Source organism: Hippocampus bargibanti, linkage group LG05, assembly GCF_051943395.1.
Source record: "Hippocampus bargibanti isolate YZ-2025 linkage group LG05, ASM5194339v1, whole genome shotgun sequence".
NCBI lineage: Eukaryota > Metazoa > Chordata > Actinopteri > Syngnathiformes > Syngnathidae > Hippocampus > Hippocampus bargibanti.
The window spans coordinates 18,445,001-18,464,255 of record NC_142738.1 but is presented as its reverse complement, the minus strand read 5'-3'; the positions used below and the strand labels follow the sequence as shown (position 1 = coordinate 18,464,255).

Sequence of the window (19,255 nt, the reverse complement as noted above, 5' to 3'; positions counted from 1 at the left end):
CACAACTGTGTAAAATAGAATCAAAAAATACACATGATTTGTGATATATGGACAAACGTATTGAGATAAACCGATAGACAACGTGGTGGCGATAGTTTGGAGAAAGCCCTTTTTTGGTTTCAGCATGACTGGGCACACACAAAGCAAAGTTCATTAAGGTGTGCAGTCTGTAGTGGAAGAATTTCAGAGCTCTCAATATGAGCCCAGCGGGCGCTCATTTAGGTCCAACATTAGTGATGGATGATTTCACACATGTTTTAGGAAGCTGGAATGAGATCTGGCTTTATTTTCTTGCGGGCTAATGGCCATGTGTCCATATATTTTTGTTCCTGTGGCATATACTGGGCAGCAACTTTGTATTTTTGTATAAAAGAAGTTATTGAGCATTAGAAAAAAAACATCTTTTTGCTGTTTGGAATGAAAACAACAATCAGATTATAGCCCATTTCTAGACCTGTGGTTAATATTTTTTTAAATAGAGACTGATTGTCAATCTTTTCATACAAACAGCTGTAATTTCAATAATTAATTTAAGAAGAGATTAAAAAAAACAAATCCAAATTCATGTGGAAAGCTTGTACAAAGTCTTAGCGTTTCCTTTGGTGGTGATGGACCCCGTTTTCATTGGCTAAGCAGCTTTGTAACATATCAGGATTTGTCACTGTAGTAGAGGACAGGATGAAAAGACTAATTCCACTTTCTGTGTGAACCAATCCATGTGTCTGTAATAACATGATTACATTGGCTTGTTTTCAGAATCAGAATCAGAATCATCTTTATTGCCAAGTATGTAGAACACACAAGGAATTTGTTTCCGGTAGAACACGCTGCACTAGTATCGTTGTCAAAAAAAAAACTGCTAAGTGGCACTATACAGTTCCATTTTGGCTACTGTTGTTTTGATTTGGTCTTGTTATATTCAGACACATGAAGCTTTTTTCGTTTGTTTGTTTCGACTTTTTTCTGTACTTTGCTCATTGTTAGACTCTAAAGACTCTGGTCTTCATACATAAAGTTTGCAGGTTCTTCCGGGGCTTCCATGTGTTTTAGAAAAGGGAGACATCGAAAACAGGCTGTATAGGGGATCTCAACTCCTGCTGTAAATACATATCATTGCCTTGCTGGAATTTTATTTTGAAGTTGGCTCATAGCAATTTTTGTGCCCTTTGACTCAACTTCATATTTTCAACTGGAGGCTTGCCTGATTGCAGTCAAGCAGGGTGATGATCTGCAAAACGCTCAGTACACAAACGCAAAATGAGACAATCGCATCTGGTGTGCACTTTAATATTTTTAGCGAGATGTCTTTATGTCTCAATGGATGATTTTACCCATTTTGGCCACCAGCTCAGTTTAAAAGTCAACAGGCAAATTAAGTTTTCTAACAGCGAAGCATTTGTCCATGTTCGGATTGCAGATATTTTCTTTCTTGACTCTTCAGCATCACTTTATTCATTAACGCCAATTCTGATTCCTCTGCAAATTTCCTCTGGACACATTCACCTGTACAATTAGGTGAGGGTTGCCAAAGTTCTTTACGATGTCACTACTCGCAGCCATACCGCTGCATATTGCCCAGCCAACAACATCAACATTATCTGCTCAATATAAGCGAAAAAGGTGATGATTGAAATAATGCGACTCGAAAAGTTACAAACAAATAAAGGCTTCCCACTGTCAAACAGCGACAATCCAAAATTGTCTTCCCTCATTTACATCAGTTACCAGAAAGTCTGCACAAATAGTGACCGTTGTATTTACTACACACCGGGTTTTTGGCCGCTAAATTATCGAAATGTGCCAATTTTTGAATACAATTCCTCAAGGGTTACATTTGTAATTAAATATCCTCTTGGGGTTTAAGGGAAGATGTTAAATCACATCTTTCTGACACCAACAGTAGAGACGTAGCAGTTTTCCTCCTGAGAACAAGCCTCTCGCCCAGCCACAAGAATGTAAGTGACCAGTGTGTTTGTAATTTTAGAATAGTAAACTGGATCATATGTTGCTTCATTTAGCTGCATGTATTGGAGCCAATGAAATGTCTTTGACCACCAATCAGAAAGCGGTTTTCCAGTATCTCAAGGTTTTAATTTATGTGTAAAATTGTCTTTGGCTTACTGGATTTTCATACAAAAATAGTCCTTCAAAGAAAATGCATGTGGGATTCACTAAATTAAACGGCCACACTAACAATTATAAAGTTGCATACCAGTACCGTTGAGTCAATGCATGTAAGACAAGTTTTTTTCCCAAAGATGTCATCATATAAAGTGGTCACATCATATGGCAAAAAGCATTCACTAAAAAAAAAAAGTCAAAGTTTGCCATGGGTGAGGATCCAAATGCAGAGGAGGAGAAACAAGGAGGGAAGCAGTATGTACAGAACAAAATGTTTTTGATCCTTATGTCCAGGGGGGCATTTGTAAGGTTAAAATATAAAATAAATACAAAGTCCTAAAACACTTCTACAGGTAACAAAGAAATACCAGTGGGCTTCTTTATTAAAGTCTGCATAGAATAGCTTCTTAATTCGTGTGTACGACTGACATTTAGATTGTGCATATGTACATCAACAACAAATTCTGTATTTATCAAACATGGAGACACCTGTCGTATGCGCACCATAATGAGTCTTGAATAGCCCACTTATTAAAGTGCGGGCGGGCTCTGGTGGGCAGGCAGGCGAATGGATGGACGGACGGACCTTCGTGTTGCAAACATCTCAAAAACCACCTACGTATTTAAAATTACATTTTCTGTGTAGATTTATCACTTGTATGTATGTATGTATGTATGTATGTATGTATGTATGTATGTATGTATGTATGTACAGTAAAGTCTCGTTATATCGATATTCTCGGGAGCCGGACTATCGATATATCCGATCCTGCGGGCATGTAATTTTCTCCTTGAGTTCATAGAAATAGTATCGTAATAAGCAGTACTATCGATATAACCGATATCGATATAACGAGACTTTACTGTATTATTATTATTATTATTATTATTATTATTGTACTTTCTTTTTTTCTTTTGTGCATAGAATACTTTGTTTATCTTTTGACCCCAAATGATTCTCATAAGATGATATTTTACATTGTGTTTTATCAGCTATCAATATTTTACATCAGCTAATCCTCATCAAGGTCACACAGAAACACCTTGGTGATTATCCTCATTATGCTGACCCATGTTTTTAGGGTTTGTCAGATTAGCTCTCAGTTTCAAGTGGCCACTGCATCTTAGCAAATGTGATGGCAGCGTGGAAACATGCTTTCATTGCCGCTTTTTGCTCATAGAGGTGGTGCAGCAAAGGAAAAGATCTTCAGAAGAAAAAAAAGAGGGAGGAGAATGGATATTTCTGTCTGTGGCTTCTGCTCCTCTCATTTTCTCCTCATTATCAGGATGCCTATTGTCAGACATCATGTGTGATTGCTCAGAGTTGAGATATGAATAACAGATGAAGAACTTGAAAAAGAACAGCTGATGTGAAGGGAATAGCCAGCCCAGAGGTCTGCTTTTGATTCTGCGAGTAAGCTTTTCGAATAAGATGACACTAGCCCTCACTTGACATGAGCATTTCTGCCTGTTATTTCTAAATTCCATATTGTGAAATGACATCAACTCACAACAGCAAAAAAAAAAAAAGGAAAATAAATAAATAAACAATTCAACATGGATTAGATTTCTCCACTAGGGCCCATTCAGTGATGTATCTTCTCATACAGTGCAGTAATAATAATAATAATAATAATAATAATGCATTTCATTTCCAATGATGACCCAAGGATTGAGTCTGTCCGACTCTATTAAAAGTGGATTACGTTCCTCTTTTAAAAAAGGGCATCATTGAAAGATCACTGAATATTATGCAAATGAGATCTGTTTCTCCTGTATATATGGACAACCGCCAAAATTATTTGTTTGTACAAACATACTTTGGCTCCAATGTAAGAGCCAAGTGGTTAGCATATTTTAAAGGTCAGAACATGTTCTACAAATGCTGGACTGGGCTTTACAGCTACCTTCGATGGAGCTTCTGCCATGGTAGGTAAGACACACACGACTCAACATATGATAACTGTTATGACACGCCCCCTTATCCATCACTGCTGCAGTTGATCACATGATATTCCCTGTCCATTTAGTGCTGTGGGAAATTTAGTTGATCTTGTCAAAAAGTGTTTCTTTCATTTTGTGTGTCAAAGAAGGCCAAGTGCAAAATCAAGATCTAAAAGTTATAAAACAGTGGTGACAAACTGAAAGTCATTATTTTTTGTTATGGAAACACATTCACATTTTGACACATGCAAGAGCAAGCTTGAAATAGGTTGATACATTGTACAGTAGGAGGGAGAAATATTCCAGATGTTCATCATGTGTATCATGAGGAAAATCTCTCGTGACTCGTCCCGATCCCAGAGGTTTTATGGTTTTCCACTGCCCCAGTTTCTCTTACTTCTGGATACATAAAATTGGATATGGTGGTGGTGGTGTCAAGCAGTGGGTTGGATTAGTCGCATAACAACTATTTTTCATGAAGATTGCAATAGTTGAAGCGAACAAAAAACAAAACAAACAAAAAAATGATTTTTCCCAAGGTAATTCATTGACACTGGAAAAAGTTCTGCTGAATTGACATCTGGATTCAGGTACATTTGTCAATTAGACTATACGTCTTAAAAATACGTATCCACTTGAAATATAATGGAGTCGTTTCAACAATCAGTTTTGTTTTAATTTGCCTCTGAATCAAGAGTGAATTTTATTGTGGCTATGACTGGAAATTATGAAATTCATCTACATTTGTCAACTAGACTGATTGCATACCTCTGTATAATTGTTGGGGTACATACAGTAATATCCAAACCATTCCTCTCAAGGGAGGGCTGAAACAAGGCCGTATGAAGGCAATAAATTATATTGGTCAATGTCGTCGTCGATGTTTTTAGTTGAGATACTGTACACTCCAATATTACAGCATCAACTAGAACTGGTATTTTTGTGTATCCCCACTTGTAGACGATGTAAAAATTGGAATGGCTGAGTCTATTTTTGTGCTTTCTTTGGAATATTGTTTCACTGGGGTAATTTAGTCTGATGAGTGACACACATGAGTAAAATTAAGACAAATACATGTGTGGAAAAGAGGTGCGCAATGTTCCCTTCATATTGCATAATTTAAAAAATATGTTTACCACCGATCGTGCTGGCCTGGATGTTTTCAGAGTTCTGGAGCATGGAGTTCTGTACTAATGTACCCTGTGCAACACATTATTTTCAGCAGTAATAGTTGTTTTGACATGTTCATAATTCAGGGGGTTACATTCTGTTCCTGTGAAAATAGAAGCGATCAGCTTTCCACCTCCCTGATACACCTTTTTACTGCTAGAGTGACACAAATTGACTATGTTCTGAGAATGAGGTTGGAAAAAATTACCAAAAAAAAGGCTGTTATCACAGAGGTGGTACTTTCGATTTAAAGCACCTGGGTTTGGTGGTGAGTACATTTGGACTTTGACTCCTGATTTTACATCACTACATACTGTCTCATTTTCTATGATAAAGTGTTGCTCACTCGCTCTAATTAAATGTGCTAATTGCATCCGTGCGTTTGTTTGTTTGTTTTTGTTTTTTTTGCAAGTACAGTAAAAAAAATAAAATCATTGCCTCACCCCTCATGGGTGGTGTCTGTCCCCCATTTTTTTTTTCTTAGCTCGGGTCCTCTACCAGAGGCCAGGAAGCTTGAGGGTTCTGCGCAGTATCCGTGCTGTTCCCAGCACTGCGCTTTTCTGGACCGAGACATCCGATGTTGTTCCCGGGATCTGTTGCAACCACTCGTCGAGTTTGGGGGTCACTGCCCCGAATGCTCCGACCACCACAGGCACGACTGTCACCTTTACCTTCCAGGCTCTCTCCATCTCCTCTCTGAGCCCTTGGTATTTCTCGATTTTCTCATGTTCCTTCTTTCTGATGTTTCCATCACTCGGGACCGCTACATCCACGACAACAGCTTTCCTTTCCTCTTTATCTATGACCACGATATCTGGTTGGTTGGCCATTACCATCTCTTCAGTCTGTATCTGGAAGTCCCACAGGATCTTTGCTCGGTCATTCTCCACCACCTTGGGAGGTGTTTCCCATTTTGACCTTGGGGTTTCCAGTCCATACTCCGCACAGATGTTTCGGTAGACTATGCCAGCCACCTGGTTATGGCGCTCCATGTAGGCTTTCCCTGCCAGCATCTTACACCCTGCAGTTATGTGTTGGATTGTTTCAGGTGCCTCTTTGCACAACCTACACCTTGGGTCTTGTCTGGTGTGGTATATCCCTGCCTCTATGGCTCTGGTGTTCAGGGCCTGCTCTTGGGCAGCCAGGATGAGTGCCTCTGTGCTGTCCTTTAGGCAGCCCTCTCTAGCCACTGATAGGACTTCTTGAGATCAGCCACTTCTCCAATGGTTCGGTGGTACATCCCGTGGAGGGGCTTTTCCTCCCATGATTGTCCCTCTTCCAGCACCTCATCCTCTGTTCCCCATTGTCTGAGACATTCTCTGAGTACATCATCCGTTGGAGCCTTCTCTTTGATGTATTCATGGAGCTTGGATGTTTCATCCTGGACAGTGGCTCTCACACTCACTAGTCCCCGGCCTCCTTCCTTAGGGCTTGTGTACAGTCTCAGGGTGCTGGACTTGGGATGGAACCCTCCGTGCATGGTGAGGAGTTTTCGGGTCTTAACATCCGTGGTCTGAATCTCTTCCTTCTTCTGAGGACTTGCCTCACCCGCTGGAGGTATTTGGTCGTAGCCGCTTTCCTTGTTGCTAGTTCGAGGTTGCCATTGGCCTGTGGTATACCGAGGTACGTGTAGCCGTTTTCAATGTCTGCTATTGTTCCTTCAGGGAGTGAGACCCCTTCAGAGTGGACTACCTTGCCCCTCTTAGTCACCATCCGACTACATTTCTCCAGTCCGAATGACATTCCGATATCACTGCTGTAGATCCTGGTTGTGTGGATCAGGGAATCTATGTCCCTTTCGCTCTTAGCATACAGATTTATGTCATCCATATAGAGGAGGTGATCGTAGCTCCATTTCTGAGGCGGTATCAATAGCCTGTCTTGGCGATTATCTGGCTGAGGGGGTTCAGTCCTATGCAGAACAGCAGTGGGGAGAGTGCATCACCTTGGTATATGCCACATTTGACGGGCACTTGCGTTAGTGGCTTGCCATTGGCTTCAAGTGTTCGAGTTTGCAACGAAGGCTCTCAGGGTCCCGTTGACTTTATACAACTCCAAGCATTCAGTGATCCATGTGTGTGGCATCGAGTCATATGCTTTCTTGTAATCAATCCAGGCTGTGCACAGGTTGGTATGTCGGGACCTGCAGTCTTGTGTGACTGTTCTGTCAACCAGCAGCTGATGTTTGGCACCTCAAGTATCTCTACTAATGCCTTTCTGTGCTTTGCTCATGTATTGATCCATATGTTCACTTATCTTAGAGACAGGTTATTGGCCGATAGTTGGAAGGAACTGCACCCTTTGAGGAATCCTTCATGATCAGGATTGTTCGCCCTGGGTGAGTCCCATCATTCATTTGTGCTGCTAGGCGCTCGTGGAGAGCTGTGAGTTTCTTTAGCCAGTAGGTGTGGACCATATCCGGGCCTGGTGCCGTCCAGTTTTTCATACCTGAGACTCTTCCTTGTATATCTGCCACTGTGATGGTAACTGGGTTCTGTTCAGGGAGGTTGCTGTGCTCCTCTTTCAGAGTCACCAGTCATTGTGCACTGCTGTTATGTGCGACCTCCTTCTCCCATATGCCATGAGCGTACACTTTCGCAGGTTGTGTTGCGAACAGCCTGTTTATTCTTCTTTCGTGTACCTCTTTAGGTGACTGGACAAGGCCTGGAGCCTTTGTTTGGCAGTTTCGAGTGCTTCAGGTATGGTTGTCTTCATGTACCTCTTGGGTATTGGCTTTTTATTCACACCTCTCTGGATCTCCATCAATTGACTCACATCTTTCTGAGCCGCCTTGATCTTGGCCTCCAACCGTCTTTTCCATGGTGGGTAATGAATCCCGTGGCTCTCATGGTTGCTCTAGGATCACTGATGCTGAGGTGTATATCAGCTCATTGGTTTCCGTGATCGTTCCGGTCGGGATCGTTCTCAGTGCTGCATTCACAGTTTCCATGAGACTTTCAGGTGGTACTTCACATAGCCGTTGTAATCAGTTTCTTAGTTGCCCAGTTTTCATTCTTGCCATGATCTTATCTCTCAGGTTAGTTGCTGCCTCGCTCAGCATTTCATTCATTGGGGCTGGCTTCCCAATCTCTGGTTGAACCTCTTCCTCTGATGTGGCAGCCTGTGGCTCTTCACCTCGGAATTTGTGTTGTACCTCATCAATCTCAAGTTGTGATAGCAATTGCCGTTTGTGGATATTGGAACACTGAGCTACTAGTTGTTTCGTGGTCAACCGTGACTGTGGGTTTCGAAGTAACCATTCAGCCCCCATTCTCCACATGTAACCCCTCTGACTGGGGTTGCTTGAGTAGTAGCATTCCAACAGAGCCATGTTATCGCATCTCGTCCATCTCCGCTTTGTTCCAGTAGCCCATTTTTCATCAGGGTGCTCTGGTTTCCCAGGACCTGACGCAGACCTTGTTTGGCCGGGTGACGTCTGAGCCGGCATGTCATTCCATTTATTGTCTCTCATCATTTTATGAGGTAGGCATTAGCGTGAAGAGTCTTGCCCAAGGACCCACACTGGATGATGTTTTTGTGCTCATTTCTCTGCCACAAGTGGGATTCGAATCCTCGTCCCCCATATGCCAAACCGATGCCTTGTCAACTGAGCTATCCAGCCGCTATATATATATATATATATATATATATATATATATATATATATATATATATATATATATATATATATATATAAGGCATCGGTTTGGCATCAGGATACAAGGGTTCAATTCCCACTTGGGGCAGAGAAGATGAGCACAAAACATCATCCAGTATGTGTACTTGGGCAAACTCGATGAGGATGTGGAAAACCACACTCCTCCTTCCCCATATATATATATATATATATATATATATATATATATATATATATATATATATATATATATGGTGGGGGAGGAGGAGGTGACTGATCGTAGCTCCATTTCTGAGGCGGTATCCATAGCCTGTCTTGGCGATTATCTGGCTGAGGGGGTTCAGTCCTATGCAGAACAGCAGTGGTGAGAGTGCATCACCTTGGTATATGCCACATTTGATGGATACTTGCGTTAGTGGCTTGCCATTGGCTTCAAGTGTGGTTTTCCACATCCTCATCGAGTTTGCCCAAGTGCACATACTGGATGATGTTTTGTGCTCATTATATATATATATATATATATATATATATATATATATATATATATATATATATATAGAGATATATATATATATAGATATATAGAGAGAGAGAGAGAGAGAGAGAGAGAGAGAGAGAGAGAGAGAGAAAATGGATATAGAAATCAGTGAAATTTGGACTCGTTTCAACTTCAAAATATCCCATCAATCAGGCTCCACAAATAACCCGCACAAGTCATCTGTACACTTGATGCAAAAAGCTGTCAACCCAGCTGAACAGAACACAATTGATGAAGAAGTAGGTAAAATTATCGCAGAGAAAACACCTACAAGGGATCAATACTCAAGATGGTGAAAGAAGAAGGCTATGTTCCTCATCAAGTGTTTAATGCTGATGAAAGCGGCCACCCCATTCCATCAAGCCATCAACGACCATCACAAAGGTAAATAAAATGACTTTATTATATAGTACAGTTTATTTCTTTCATTATAATACCATAGCACATTTATTATACATAAAATAAGGTATATGTTGTGTAGTTTTAAAGCTTAGAAAATTAGAAAGTAGAAAATTATGTTTCATGGGGACCTGGGAACGGATTACATGTATTCTCATGTTAATGGTTTCCTATGGGAAATTAATTTTTGGAATACACACTTTTCGCCTTACACACTGTGGGAATTAATTAAATTTGTAAGACAATGTGTCACTGTATAATTTTTGCTACTATTATGGACATCATTGGCGCAATTATTCCGTATCGTTCTTTTTACTACTTTCGCTCTCTATCTCTCTCTCTTTCTCTGTCTCTCTCTCTCTCTCTATCGCTCTCTCTCATTCCCATTTCAAGTGGAGGAGACGGATGGTCATCTCACACCAAATCTTAGATATGTTTGAGGTTTCGTCCTTGGTTAGTAATTGTTTTAAAAATCACATTGACTCAAGAACTGACTCCTTTGCGGAGCTGTTGGGTCTTTTGAATGTATTTGTAGTATGATCCAGGGACAACATAGTGATATAGTTGTTAGTCCCTGTCAGTGCTTTGAGGTTTGGGTTTGGAATGTCAGCTCTGACCTCCTTCTGTTTTACAAAAATGTGCATTAGGTTAATTGGAGATTTGAAATCTGGATCGAATGTCGACATAAGTGGGAATATTTGTTTCTCTTTTGTCCGGCAGTTGACTGGCAACAAGTTCTGCTGTATCACCGCTTTTGTCTAAATTCAGCTGGGATTGGCTCTTGATTGTTCTCAGTCCAAATGAGGGAAAACGGTCTTGATAACAGATGGCGAGAATCTATCCCAAATTAAGTCACTCTGGAAAGGAGTTTCATTACTATAAGTTTCACTTCCACACGACCTGAAACGTACCCTCATTGCTCTTTCTGCTGTCTGTTTATTTTCATTAATTTATTTCTTTTTATTGAGTTACTTTATTTTCATCACTCTAAAAAATGGTCAGCATTTATCCGCATTGAGAATTCGCATCACTTTGTCACACAGCTCATTCAGTTTTATGAGTGTCTCCATCCTTCTTTCCAACTTTGTAGCTCTCGTTACATGACACATTCAGTACTTATTCATCAACCCTTTACTGTCAGTGCCATTTCCTCATCTGCAAAAATGATCATTTCATTCTTATTTCCATAGAGATGTTAGAGGATATTTGACCTAAGTTGTCAGAGGAGCTGAGGTCTGAGGCCACATCAGTACATATTCCTGATCAGTGCTTTACTCAGTACCTTATATTTTTTTGCATATGACAGGAACTGAGGTTAGAACATACTGTAGATAGTCATACCTTACCACATTACTCTTTGTTTTATTTCTTTGCTTTGTGCGGTTTTCCAAAATGTTTGATTCACAAAAAAAGTCATGATAATCAAAAAAGTAAAATTGGAAAAATATATAGCCATATCAATATTGCTGAATGACATGTTGCTATGCAAGCAATGTATGGATGTGTGGGAGCAAGATGTATGGGAGCCTGTCTGTCCCTCCAATGCCGCCAAGGGGCTGATTCGTAGCAATGTCTGGGTTGAGGGTTTCCCAACACAGTCAGCTGTTTTTTAATAATAATAATAATAATAATAAATTTATAAACACCTTTCAACACACTCAAGGACACTTCAGACACATCATAAGTAAGCAATGACAGCTCAGGCAAAGGCTGAAGTGACAGCCGAAAGAGTTATTTTTTTGTTATGCTTCACAAAAAGACAATTGTCTGATTAAAAGAAAAAAAAAGGAAAAGCCACATTTTACTTTGGTAGCATTTCCGATGGTATTGAACAGACGTTCAAAAGATCGTTTTCGATCCACCTTGTAGATGACTGTGAAATGGTAATTGCACGAAGGTGAAGGCCTTGAGTTCCTTGAATGCATGTTACATGAGCTTCCTGTGCATGTGGGGGTTCTCTCCAAGTGTGACTCAGGTTTCTTCCGACAGTCCCAAATCTTGCATGTTGGGTTAATTGAACTGAAGGAATTCAAACTCATTTCGAGATCAAGGTGTGGCAAGGTGACCACTGGTTCGCACGTCCATGTAATAGTGCAGAGGTGAGGGGTTTGAATCCGTCCTCGGCCTTCCTGTGTGTAGTTTGGACATTTTCGCTGAACAGTATTTGCATGGATTGTCTACAGGTACTCCATTTCCCTCCTACATTCAAAAAACGTGCATGTAAGGGTGCTTGGATGCTTGAGATCAGTGGTCCCCAACCTTTTTTGCGCCACAGACCAGTTTAATGTCAGACAATATTTTCACGGACCGTCGGATAAATACAACAAATTAAAATGATACGACAGGCATGAAAACTGTTTTTTTTTCTTTCTTTTATATATAATAATAAACGTGAATCCATTGTGTATTTTTATACAACTTTATTAGCAGAGTCCTGGTAACATCACGCCAACAACAACATATGTAACATCGTCTCTGCCCCTTAACGCTCTATGGTCACCATGGTAATGTTTAAACGTGCCTTCAAAATAAGATACACCACAAAACAAGTACAAAGCGCATGAAAAGTACAACTCACTACAACTGAATCAGTGGGACCCCTGAGCTTGTTTCTCTGCAAGGAGACGGTTCCATCTAGGTGTTGTTTCGGAGGAACGGGAGGAGACAACTTGTCTGTGCAAGGTATTTATTTCAACTAACATCATCTTAACTTGTTGCCGTCAACAACCCTGTTTTACGACACTGCCGCGACGTTATGTGGCAGTGTGGCATATACCACACTAGGGATGATGGGAGACAATGACACCCGAAGTGTCTTGCTTATTTCCAGTCTACTCCGTAGTTTTGTTTTGGTTTCTGTCACTGCAGAAAATCCCGCTTCACACAAATAAGATGTCGGAAATGGCAATTGTGTTTTCAGTGCTGTTGTGGCGATCTCGGGGTATTCTGCCATCACTTTAATCCAGAACACCGCCAGAGTTGATGTCTCAAACATGCTTTTAAATCCGCCATCATTTGCGAACTCCAGCAGTTGTTCTTCCTCTTGCACAGAGATGCTGGATTTACCTGTTTGCTGACAAATGGGTTGCGGATCCATTCCTTGGCAGTTCGTGGGTCTTTTGTGGCTGGGAAGTAGCGCTCGAACGCTTTAAAAAGCAAAGACAGGTGCTCGTGCATCAGCTGGGGGATGACCCACTAGACCACAGGTGTCAAAGTCAAGGCCCGCGGGCCAAATCCGGCCCGCCACATCATTTTTTTCGGCCCGCAAAAGCAACTCAAACTTGTTAAATTCCATGATGATTGCTAAAATCTGAGCCAAAATTTCATATTTTTGGATGTCAACCACAATAAAAGTCATTATTCTTGACTTCAGATTTGAAAACGAGTTATTCATTCATTTGCTGTGTGCTCTATATGTAATATTTGAAGGGATTTAAACATTCTATTGGGTTCCCCAAATTCATAACGGCCCTCGAGAGGAAACCATAACTACAATGTGGCCCGCGGCAAAAAATGACTTTGACACCCCTGCACTAGACAGAGCGAGGTCAATAAAGGCATGCCTGACCTCAACCCCACCAAACACCTTTAGGATGAACTGGAACAGAGAGGGTGAATCAGGCCCATTGTGCAATGGGACATTAAAACTGTATGGCGGGAAAAAATGAAGTGTCCCCATTGTTTTAATAATAATAATAATACATTTAATTTACAAGCGCCTTTCTGAACAGTCAAGGACACTTTACAACAAAGACAACACACAAAACAGTAAAATCATGCATAAAACAATAAATAATAAAACAGCAGAATAAATTAGACCATGAAAGCAAGTTTAAACCGGTGGGTTTTCAGGTGAGATTTGAAAGTAGGAAGGGAGTCAATGTTGCGAATGTTGGATGGAAGTGAGTTCCAGAGTTTAGGTGCGGAGCGGCTGAAAGCTCTGCACCCCATCGTTGTGAGACGGGCAGAGGGCATGTAGAGGTGGAGGGAGGAAGAGAATCTGAGGGCCCGAGAAGGAACGGAGATTTGAATTAGGTCAGACAGATAGGGGGGGGCAAGGTTATGGATGGCTTTAAATGTAAACAGAAGTATCTTGAATTCAATACGGAGTTTAACAGGGAGCCAGTGGAGCTGTTGGAGGACAGGAGTGATGTGATGAAATGAGGGGGTTTTTGTGATGATCCGGGCTGAGGAATTTTGGACTAGTTGGAGTTTATGGAGACATTTTTGATTGACTCCGAAAAGAAGTGAATTACAATAATCGATACGGGAGGTGACGAGACTGTGGACGAGGATGGCAGTGGTGTTAGGGGTGAGAGAGGGACAGAGACTATTGATATTGCGGAGGTGAAAATATGCAGACCGGGTTATGTTATTTATATGGGAGTGAAAAGATAGTGTGCTATCAAGGATGACACCCAGGCTCTTAACCTGAAGGGCGGGGGACACGGTAGAACTGTCAATGGTGAGAGAGAAACTGTTTCCTTTGTTAAGGGTGGATTTTGTACCGACAAGGAGAAGTTGAGTTTTTTCGCTGTTTAGTTTGAGAAAGTTATGAGAAAACCTGGATTTGATTTCTGAGAGGCAAAGTGTAAGGGATGCAGGTGGAAGAGAGGCGTCGGGTTTACTGGAGAGGTAGAGCTGGGTGTCATCCGCGAAGCAGTGAAAATGAATTCCAAATTTGCGGAAGATATCACCAAGGGGAAGAAGGTATATAATAAAGAGAAGGGGCCCCAGAACAGACCCTTGGGGCACACCAGAAGACACAGGGGAGGACCGTGAAGTGAATGAGGTAATTTGGATAAACTTTGAGCGGCCAGTGAGGTAGGAGTGAAACCAACTAAGTGGGGTGTGTGTCACGCCTAGAGTGGAGAGTCGGTTGAGCAGGATGGGGTGAGAAATGGTGTCAAAGGCCGCAGATAGATTAAGAAGGATGAGAATAGAGAGGGAGCCGGTATCTGCTGCTATGAGAAGGTCATTCGTGATTTTTATGAGGGCTGATTCAGTGCTGTGGCGGGGACGGAAACCAGACTGGAATTGTTCGTAGAGGTTATTGTGAGTGAGGTGAGAGTGGAGTTGACAGGCGACGGTTTTTGCGAGAATTTTAGCGATAAATGGAAGATGCGAAATTGGATGTAGGTTATTGAAATCATTGGGATCTGAACCAAGTTTTTTCAGGATTGGCGTTACAGCTGCGGTTTTGAGAGGGACAGGAACAATTCCAGTGGACAGTGAGGAGTGAATAATAGCTGAAATAAAAGGGAGGAGAGCGGGTAGACAAGATTTGATGAGGACAGTAGGGAAGGGGTCAAGTTGACAGGTGGAATTCTTGGACTTGGTGATGAGGTTAGAAAGTAACGAGGGATGAGGGAGTTCAAAGGACGACAGCAGTTGATAGGGAGTAGGAAGGTTGGGGGAGGGGGGGATACAGAGGAGCCGAGGTGCTGGTGGATCTTGTTGATCTTTTCAGTGAAAAACAGAAGTAGTGCGTTGCAGGTGTCTGAGGAGTGAAAGTGTGGGGGGAGAGAGATAGTGGGTTGAATGATTTTGGTGTACAGGGAAAACAGAGTCCGTTGATTCCCAGTGTTAGCGTCAATCAGTCCAGAGTAGTATTGTGATTTTGCGCGTGTGATAGAGTCCTTGTCGTGGGTGAGGTGAGCTGTGTACATGTCCTGGTGGGTGGTGAGGCCGGTCTTTCTGTAAAGTCTTTCCAGCTGCCGAGTTTTCGCCTTGGTGGAGCGGAGTTGGGCGGTGAACCAAGGGGCGGATCGAGTGAATTGGACTGACCGGGATTTTACAGGAGCAAGGGTGTTGAGCATGTTTGCAATGTCCGTGTTTTATCGGGAAACAAGTTCATCAGGGGGGGAGTTGTAGTCCGGATTGAGGTTGGCAGCCATTGCAGTGAGGGTGACAGTGTCAATGTGTTTGATGTTCCGATAAGTGATGATGCGCGGTGGCTTGGGGAGAGAGAGTGTGATGGGAATGTTAAATGAGACAAGGAAATGGTCCGTTACAGGTAGTTCGTTTGCTGTGCAGTTGACGGGGGTAAAACCACAGCAGCATATTAAGTCCAGGGTATGCCCTTTTATATGCGTGGGGAAATCAGAGAATTGATGCAAGCCAAAACTCTCCAGTGAGGAAATAAAGTCTTTGGTGGTCTTTGGATGGGTGGAATTGTCAATGTGTATGTTGAAGTCCCCAAGGATAATAATATTTGGTGACAGAGTGGAGAGGTGTGTGAGGACAGCTGAGAAGTCTTTTAAAAAGTCACGATGTGGTTTGGGGGGGACGATATACAGTGGCTATAACTGTGGGAGATGGACCAGAAATTTGACACGCAAGGCATTCAAATGAGAGAGTTTCCGGGACTGGCACTTGAGTGACTTTCCAGATCTCGCGGTAAAATATCGCGAGACCGCCTCCACGGCCCGAGAGGCGGGGTTTTGAGAGGTAAACAAACCCAGGTGGCGTCATGTCGTTCAACTTGGAAAAGTCCCCGCCGTTTGCCAGGTCTCATTCAAGCAGAAGAAGTCCAATTTACGGTCACTAAGGATGTCTTGGATAAGACAACCCTTCCCCGTAAGCGAGCAGATGTTCAGGAGGCCGAAGGTGACGCTGGTGGTGTCATTTTGAGGGGCATTGGCCGACCTAGCCGGCCGGCTAACACACGGTGTTGCACGGAGCGGCTCTAACCTCTGCGTGGCCGGCGGAAAGATGACCACAGGGAGGTGATATCCTTGGAGTCGTCGAGGTGAAAGTCTCGACGTCAAGGTAGTGCAATTTGGAATGTGGCTAAACACGACCCTCTGGTGGTCGACTACAAAATTGCAACTAAAGAACAACGCAGTCAACAAAATAGACACCAAATTATCAAACTCAAATTCCAGTAGTTCAGCACCAGTGTTCCCTCTAAACTGCACTGCTTGCACATACTCAGCGCACAAGAACATCTATGCAGCGCACATTTTGCAATGTAACTCAATGACTGACAGGTGTCCAGCCAATAATGCCCGACAGTTCTCGTGCCCTACGCAGCCAATCGGAGCAAAACGGTGTGAATTTGCCCTGCCCATACGCGCCGTGATACTGGCGTGAAACTGGTGTGGCAACAGCGTACACGTTAGTGATAGGAATTCGGGCTCTTTTCAGAGAGCCGGTTCTTTTGGCTCGGCTCATCAAAAATATACGGCTGTTTTGGCTCCCAAATGGCTCCTCAGTTTGTTTGTTAGAAACCGGCTCCCTTCGTTCACTTCAGAGATCCGGTTTAAAGAACCGCCTCGTTCGCGAACGACACATCACCAGTACACGTCTAATGTTGCTCACAGTGGTCCTCAGTGTGCTCAGGAAGCTCGTGTGTCTGCTCAGACACGAAAAATTAGAGGGAACAGAGCACCCTGGTGTCGTTTGTTATCTTGCACAAAATAATTTTGTAAAAATCCTGTGGTGTTTTACTACTTGCAGTTAGATTGTGCGCAAATCGTGAAAACCATAAAAGACCCACTAAGGGTGAAATAAAGTATGATTTACACATTTTATTTAGGTTGACATTATCGGTGAAAATAATGTTGTGGTTACGTTAACTCAACAGTTAAATAAGATGAATAAGTTTAGTTATTTAAAAAAAAAACAATCAAACATATAAAACTAATTTGAGGTCACTTGAACACGTATTAAAACAATCACATTCTGGTAACTCTCATTGCATTGCATGTATTGAAAAGTGTCCCCAAATTGGGATGCTGAGTTCACAACTTAAAAAGCGACCCCAATACTGATCTGTGAAGGCTCTGAATGTCCATTTGCCTTCTTGGATTTCTGAGTGGCGCTGCCTTCTCCACATTCATCAGACCCTTTGGGCAGCAAAGGTGGGCAAAACGGGAGGAAACGGCTCCATGGCCTGCTCAGACCAAAAGGCAAACCATAAACGTCTCGACTCTCCTGTGTGTTGATGGAGCTATCTTCGTGAGCTTTGTTCCACGCCAGGATGCCTCGTTCCTCCTTTGTTCCTGTCAGACATCCATCAGTCAAAAGAAATGTGCATGCAAAACTAAACAGAGCTTTGCTTTCACAGATTTGCAGTTCATGCATTCATCTAGCTACCAGCTTCTTTTGGGAATCTACTCTCTATAGCTCAAAAATAAAACCTAAAATGTATTTCTCTTACTGTGCTCAGGAAAAACAAAAAAATAATTGCTCTGGTGCCATCTTGTGGCATCGTGGTGCCAAAGGACTCAATCGGAGCGAGTCCAGGAACTGAATTTAGTTCAATAGCATACATGTTAAATATTATGATTTGGTCGGGAGACTCCTGATTTTGACCACAATACTGTACTCACAATACTGACTTTAAAAAGCAACTATTGACCCAATACAGATAGTTCATTTGTCAGGTGAAACAAAAGAAAATGTAAAAAACAAAATATATATTATACTAATTGAATGTAATGAAAAACCCTTTTGTGTTTTATTTACTGCTAATTTACACTTTTTTAACACTCGCATTATTTTAACATGAACCAGAGAGTCGCAATTACAAAAATCTCCCGATTTATGATTTCTAAAACTTAAGATGTATGAAATGTGCTCCTGTGTGGAGTTTTCATGTTCTCCCCGAGTCACGGTTTGCAAGGTGGTGATGGCGGGTGCGGATCCCAAAAAGCAGGCAGGAGAGAGCAGGAGGTTGTGTTTGAGAAATTGTATTAAAATACATTCAGCAGGAACAAAATGTAATACATTAAAATCATCTGAATGGAAAAAATACAAAGTATCAAAAGAAATCCAAGGTTAAAGTCCGCCAAGATTAAACAAACACATGCACTGCACACAATGCATACAATTGCATCCAACAGCATACAATGTGTTCAACAGCATTCAATGACATTTAACAATTACCTGACACCAAATGGTCGTGCCAGGTGTCCTTTTGAGTGTGACTGATTGGAAACGACCGGCACCTGTGCAGGTGCAGGCGGGGCCGACAGCGCCACCTGTTGGTCGCCAACCAGATCATGACACCCCGGGCCTGGGTAATTTATTTCGGATATTTATTTAGGATTATTTAGGACTCTAAATGGTCCCTGGGTACGAGTGTGAGTGCAGATTGTTGTCTGTGTGTCTTTGTGTGAGTTCAGGTTGTCCCTACCTCCTGCTTGATTAGAACTGGGATAGAGTCCAGCGCAACCCTTGTGAGAATAAGTGGATCCGCACATGCTTTGCTGCTATTTTCTCTAACAAGTGACAAAAAAACCTTTTTCATGGGTCATTGATAATGTGGGTAAATTTTCTATTTTCAGGAGGCCACTTCTAAGCCTCTCTGAATAGCACCTTCACCAAAAACTATTTTTTTTTTTTTTTTTTTTAATGAAATCGCTTCCACCATGGTCATTTTCTTTGATGACACAATGCAAAATAAAAACCTGCAGACATTTATGCAAAATATGAACCTC

General features: G+C 42.0%; 2 protein-coding genes across 3 annotated transcripts in view; one reads left to right on the top strand and one right to left on the bottom strand.

The window, feature by feature from the left end:
* Positions 1–19,255, top strand: part of bicd1a (BICD cargo adaptor 1a) — a 110,123-nt gene that overhangs the window by 18,836 nt on the left and 72,032 nt on the right. The gene's annotated exons all lie outside the window — the stretch shown is intronic.
* The window catches only part of slc23a4 (solute carrier family 23 member 4), a 19,313-nt gene continuing 13,581 nt past the window's right edge, over positions 13,524–19,255 (bottom strand). The window contains exon 12 of the mRNA XM_088997112.1: positions 13,524–17,815. Coding sequence (XP_088853238.1) covers positions 17,562–17,815 — 254 coding nt within the window. The 3' untranslated portion in view covers positions 13,524–17,561. The remainder of the gene's footprint in view (positions 17,816–19,255) is intronic.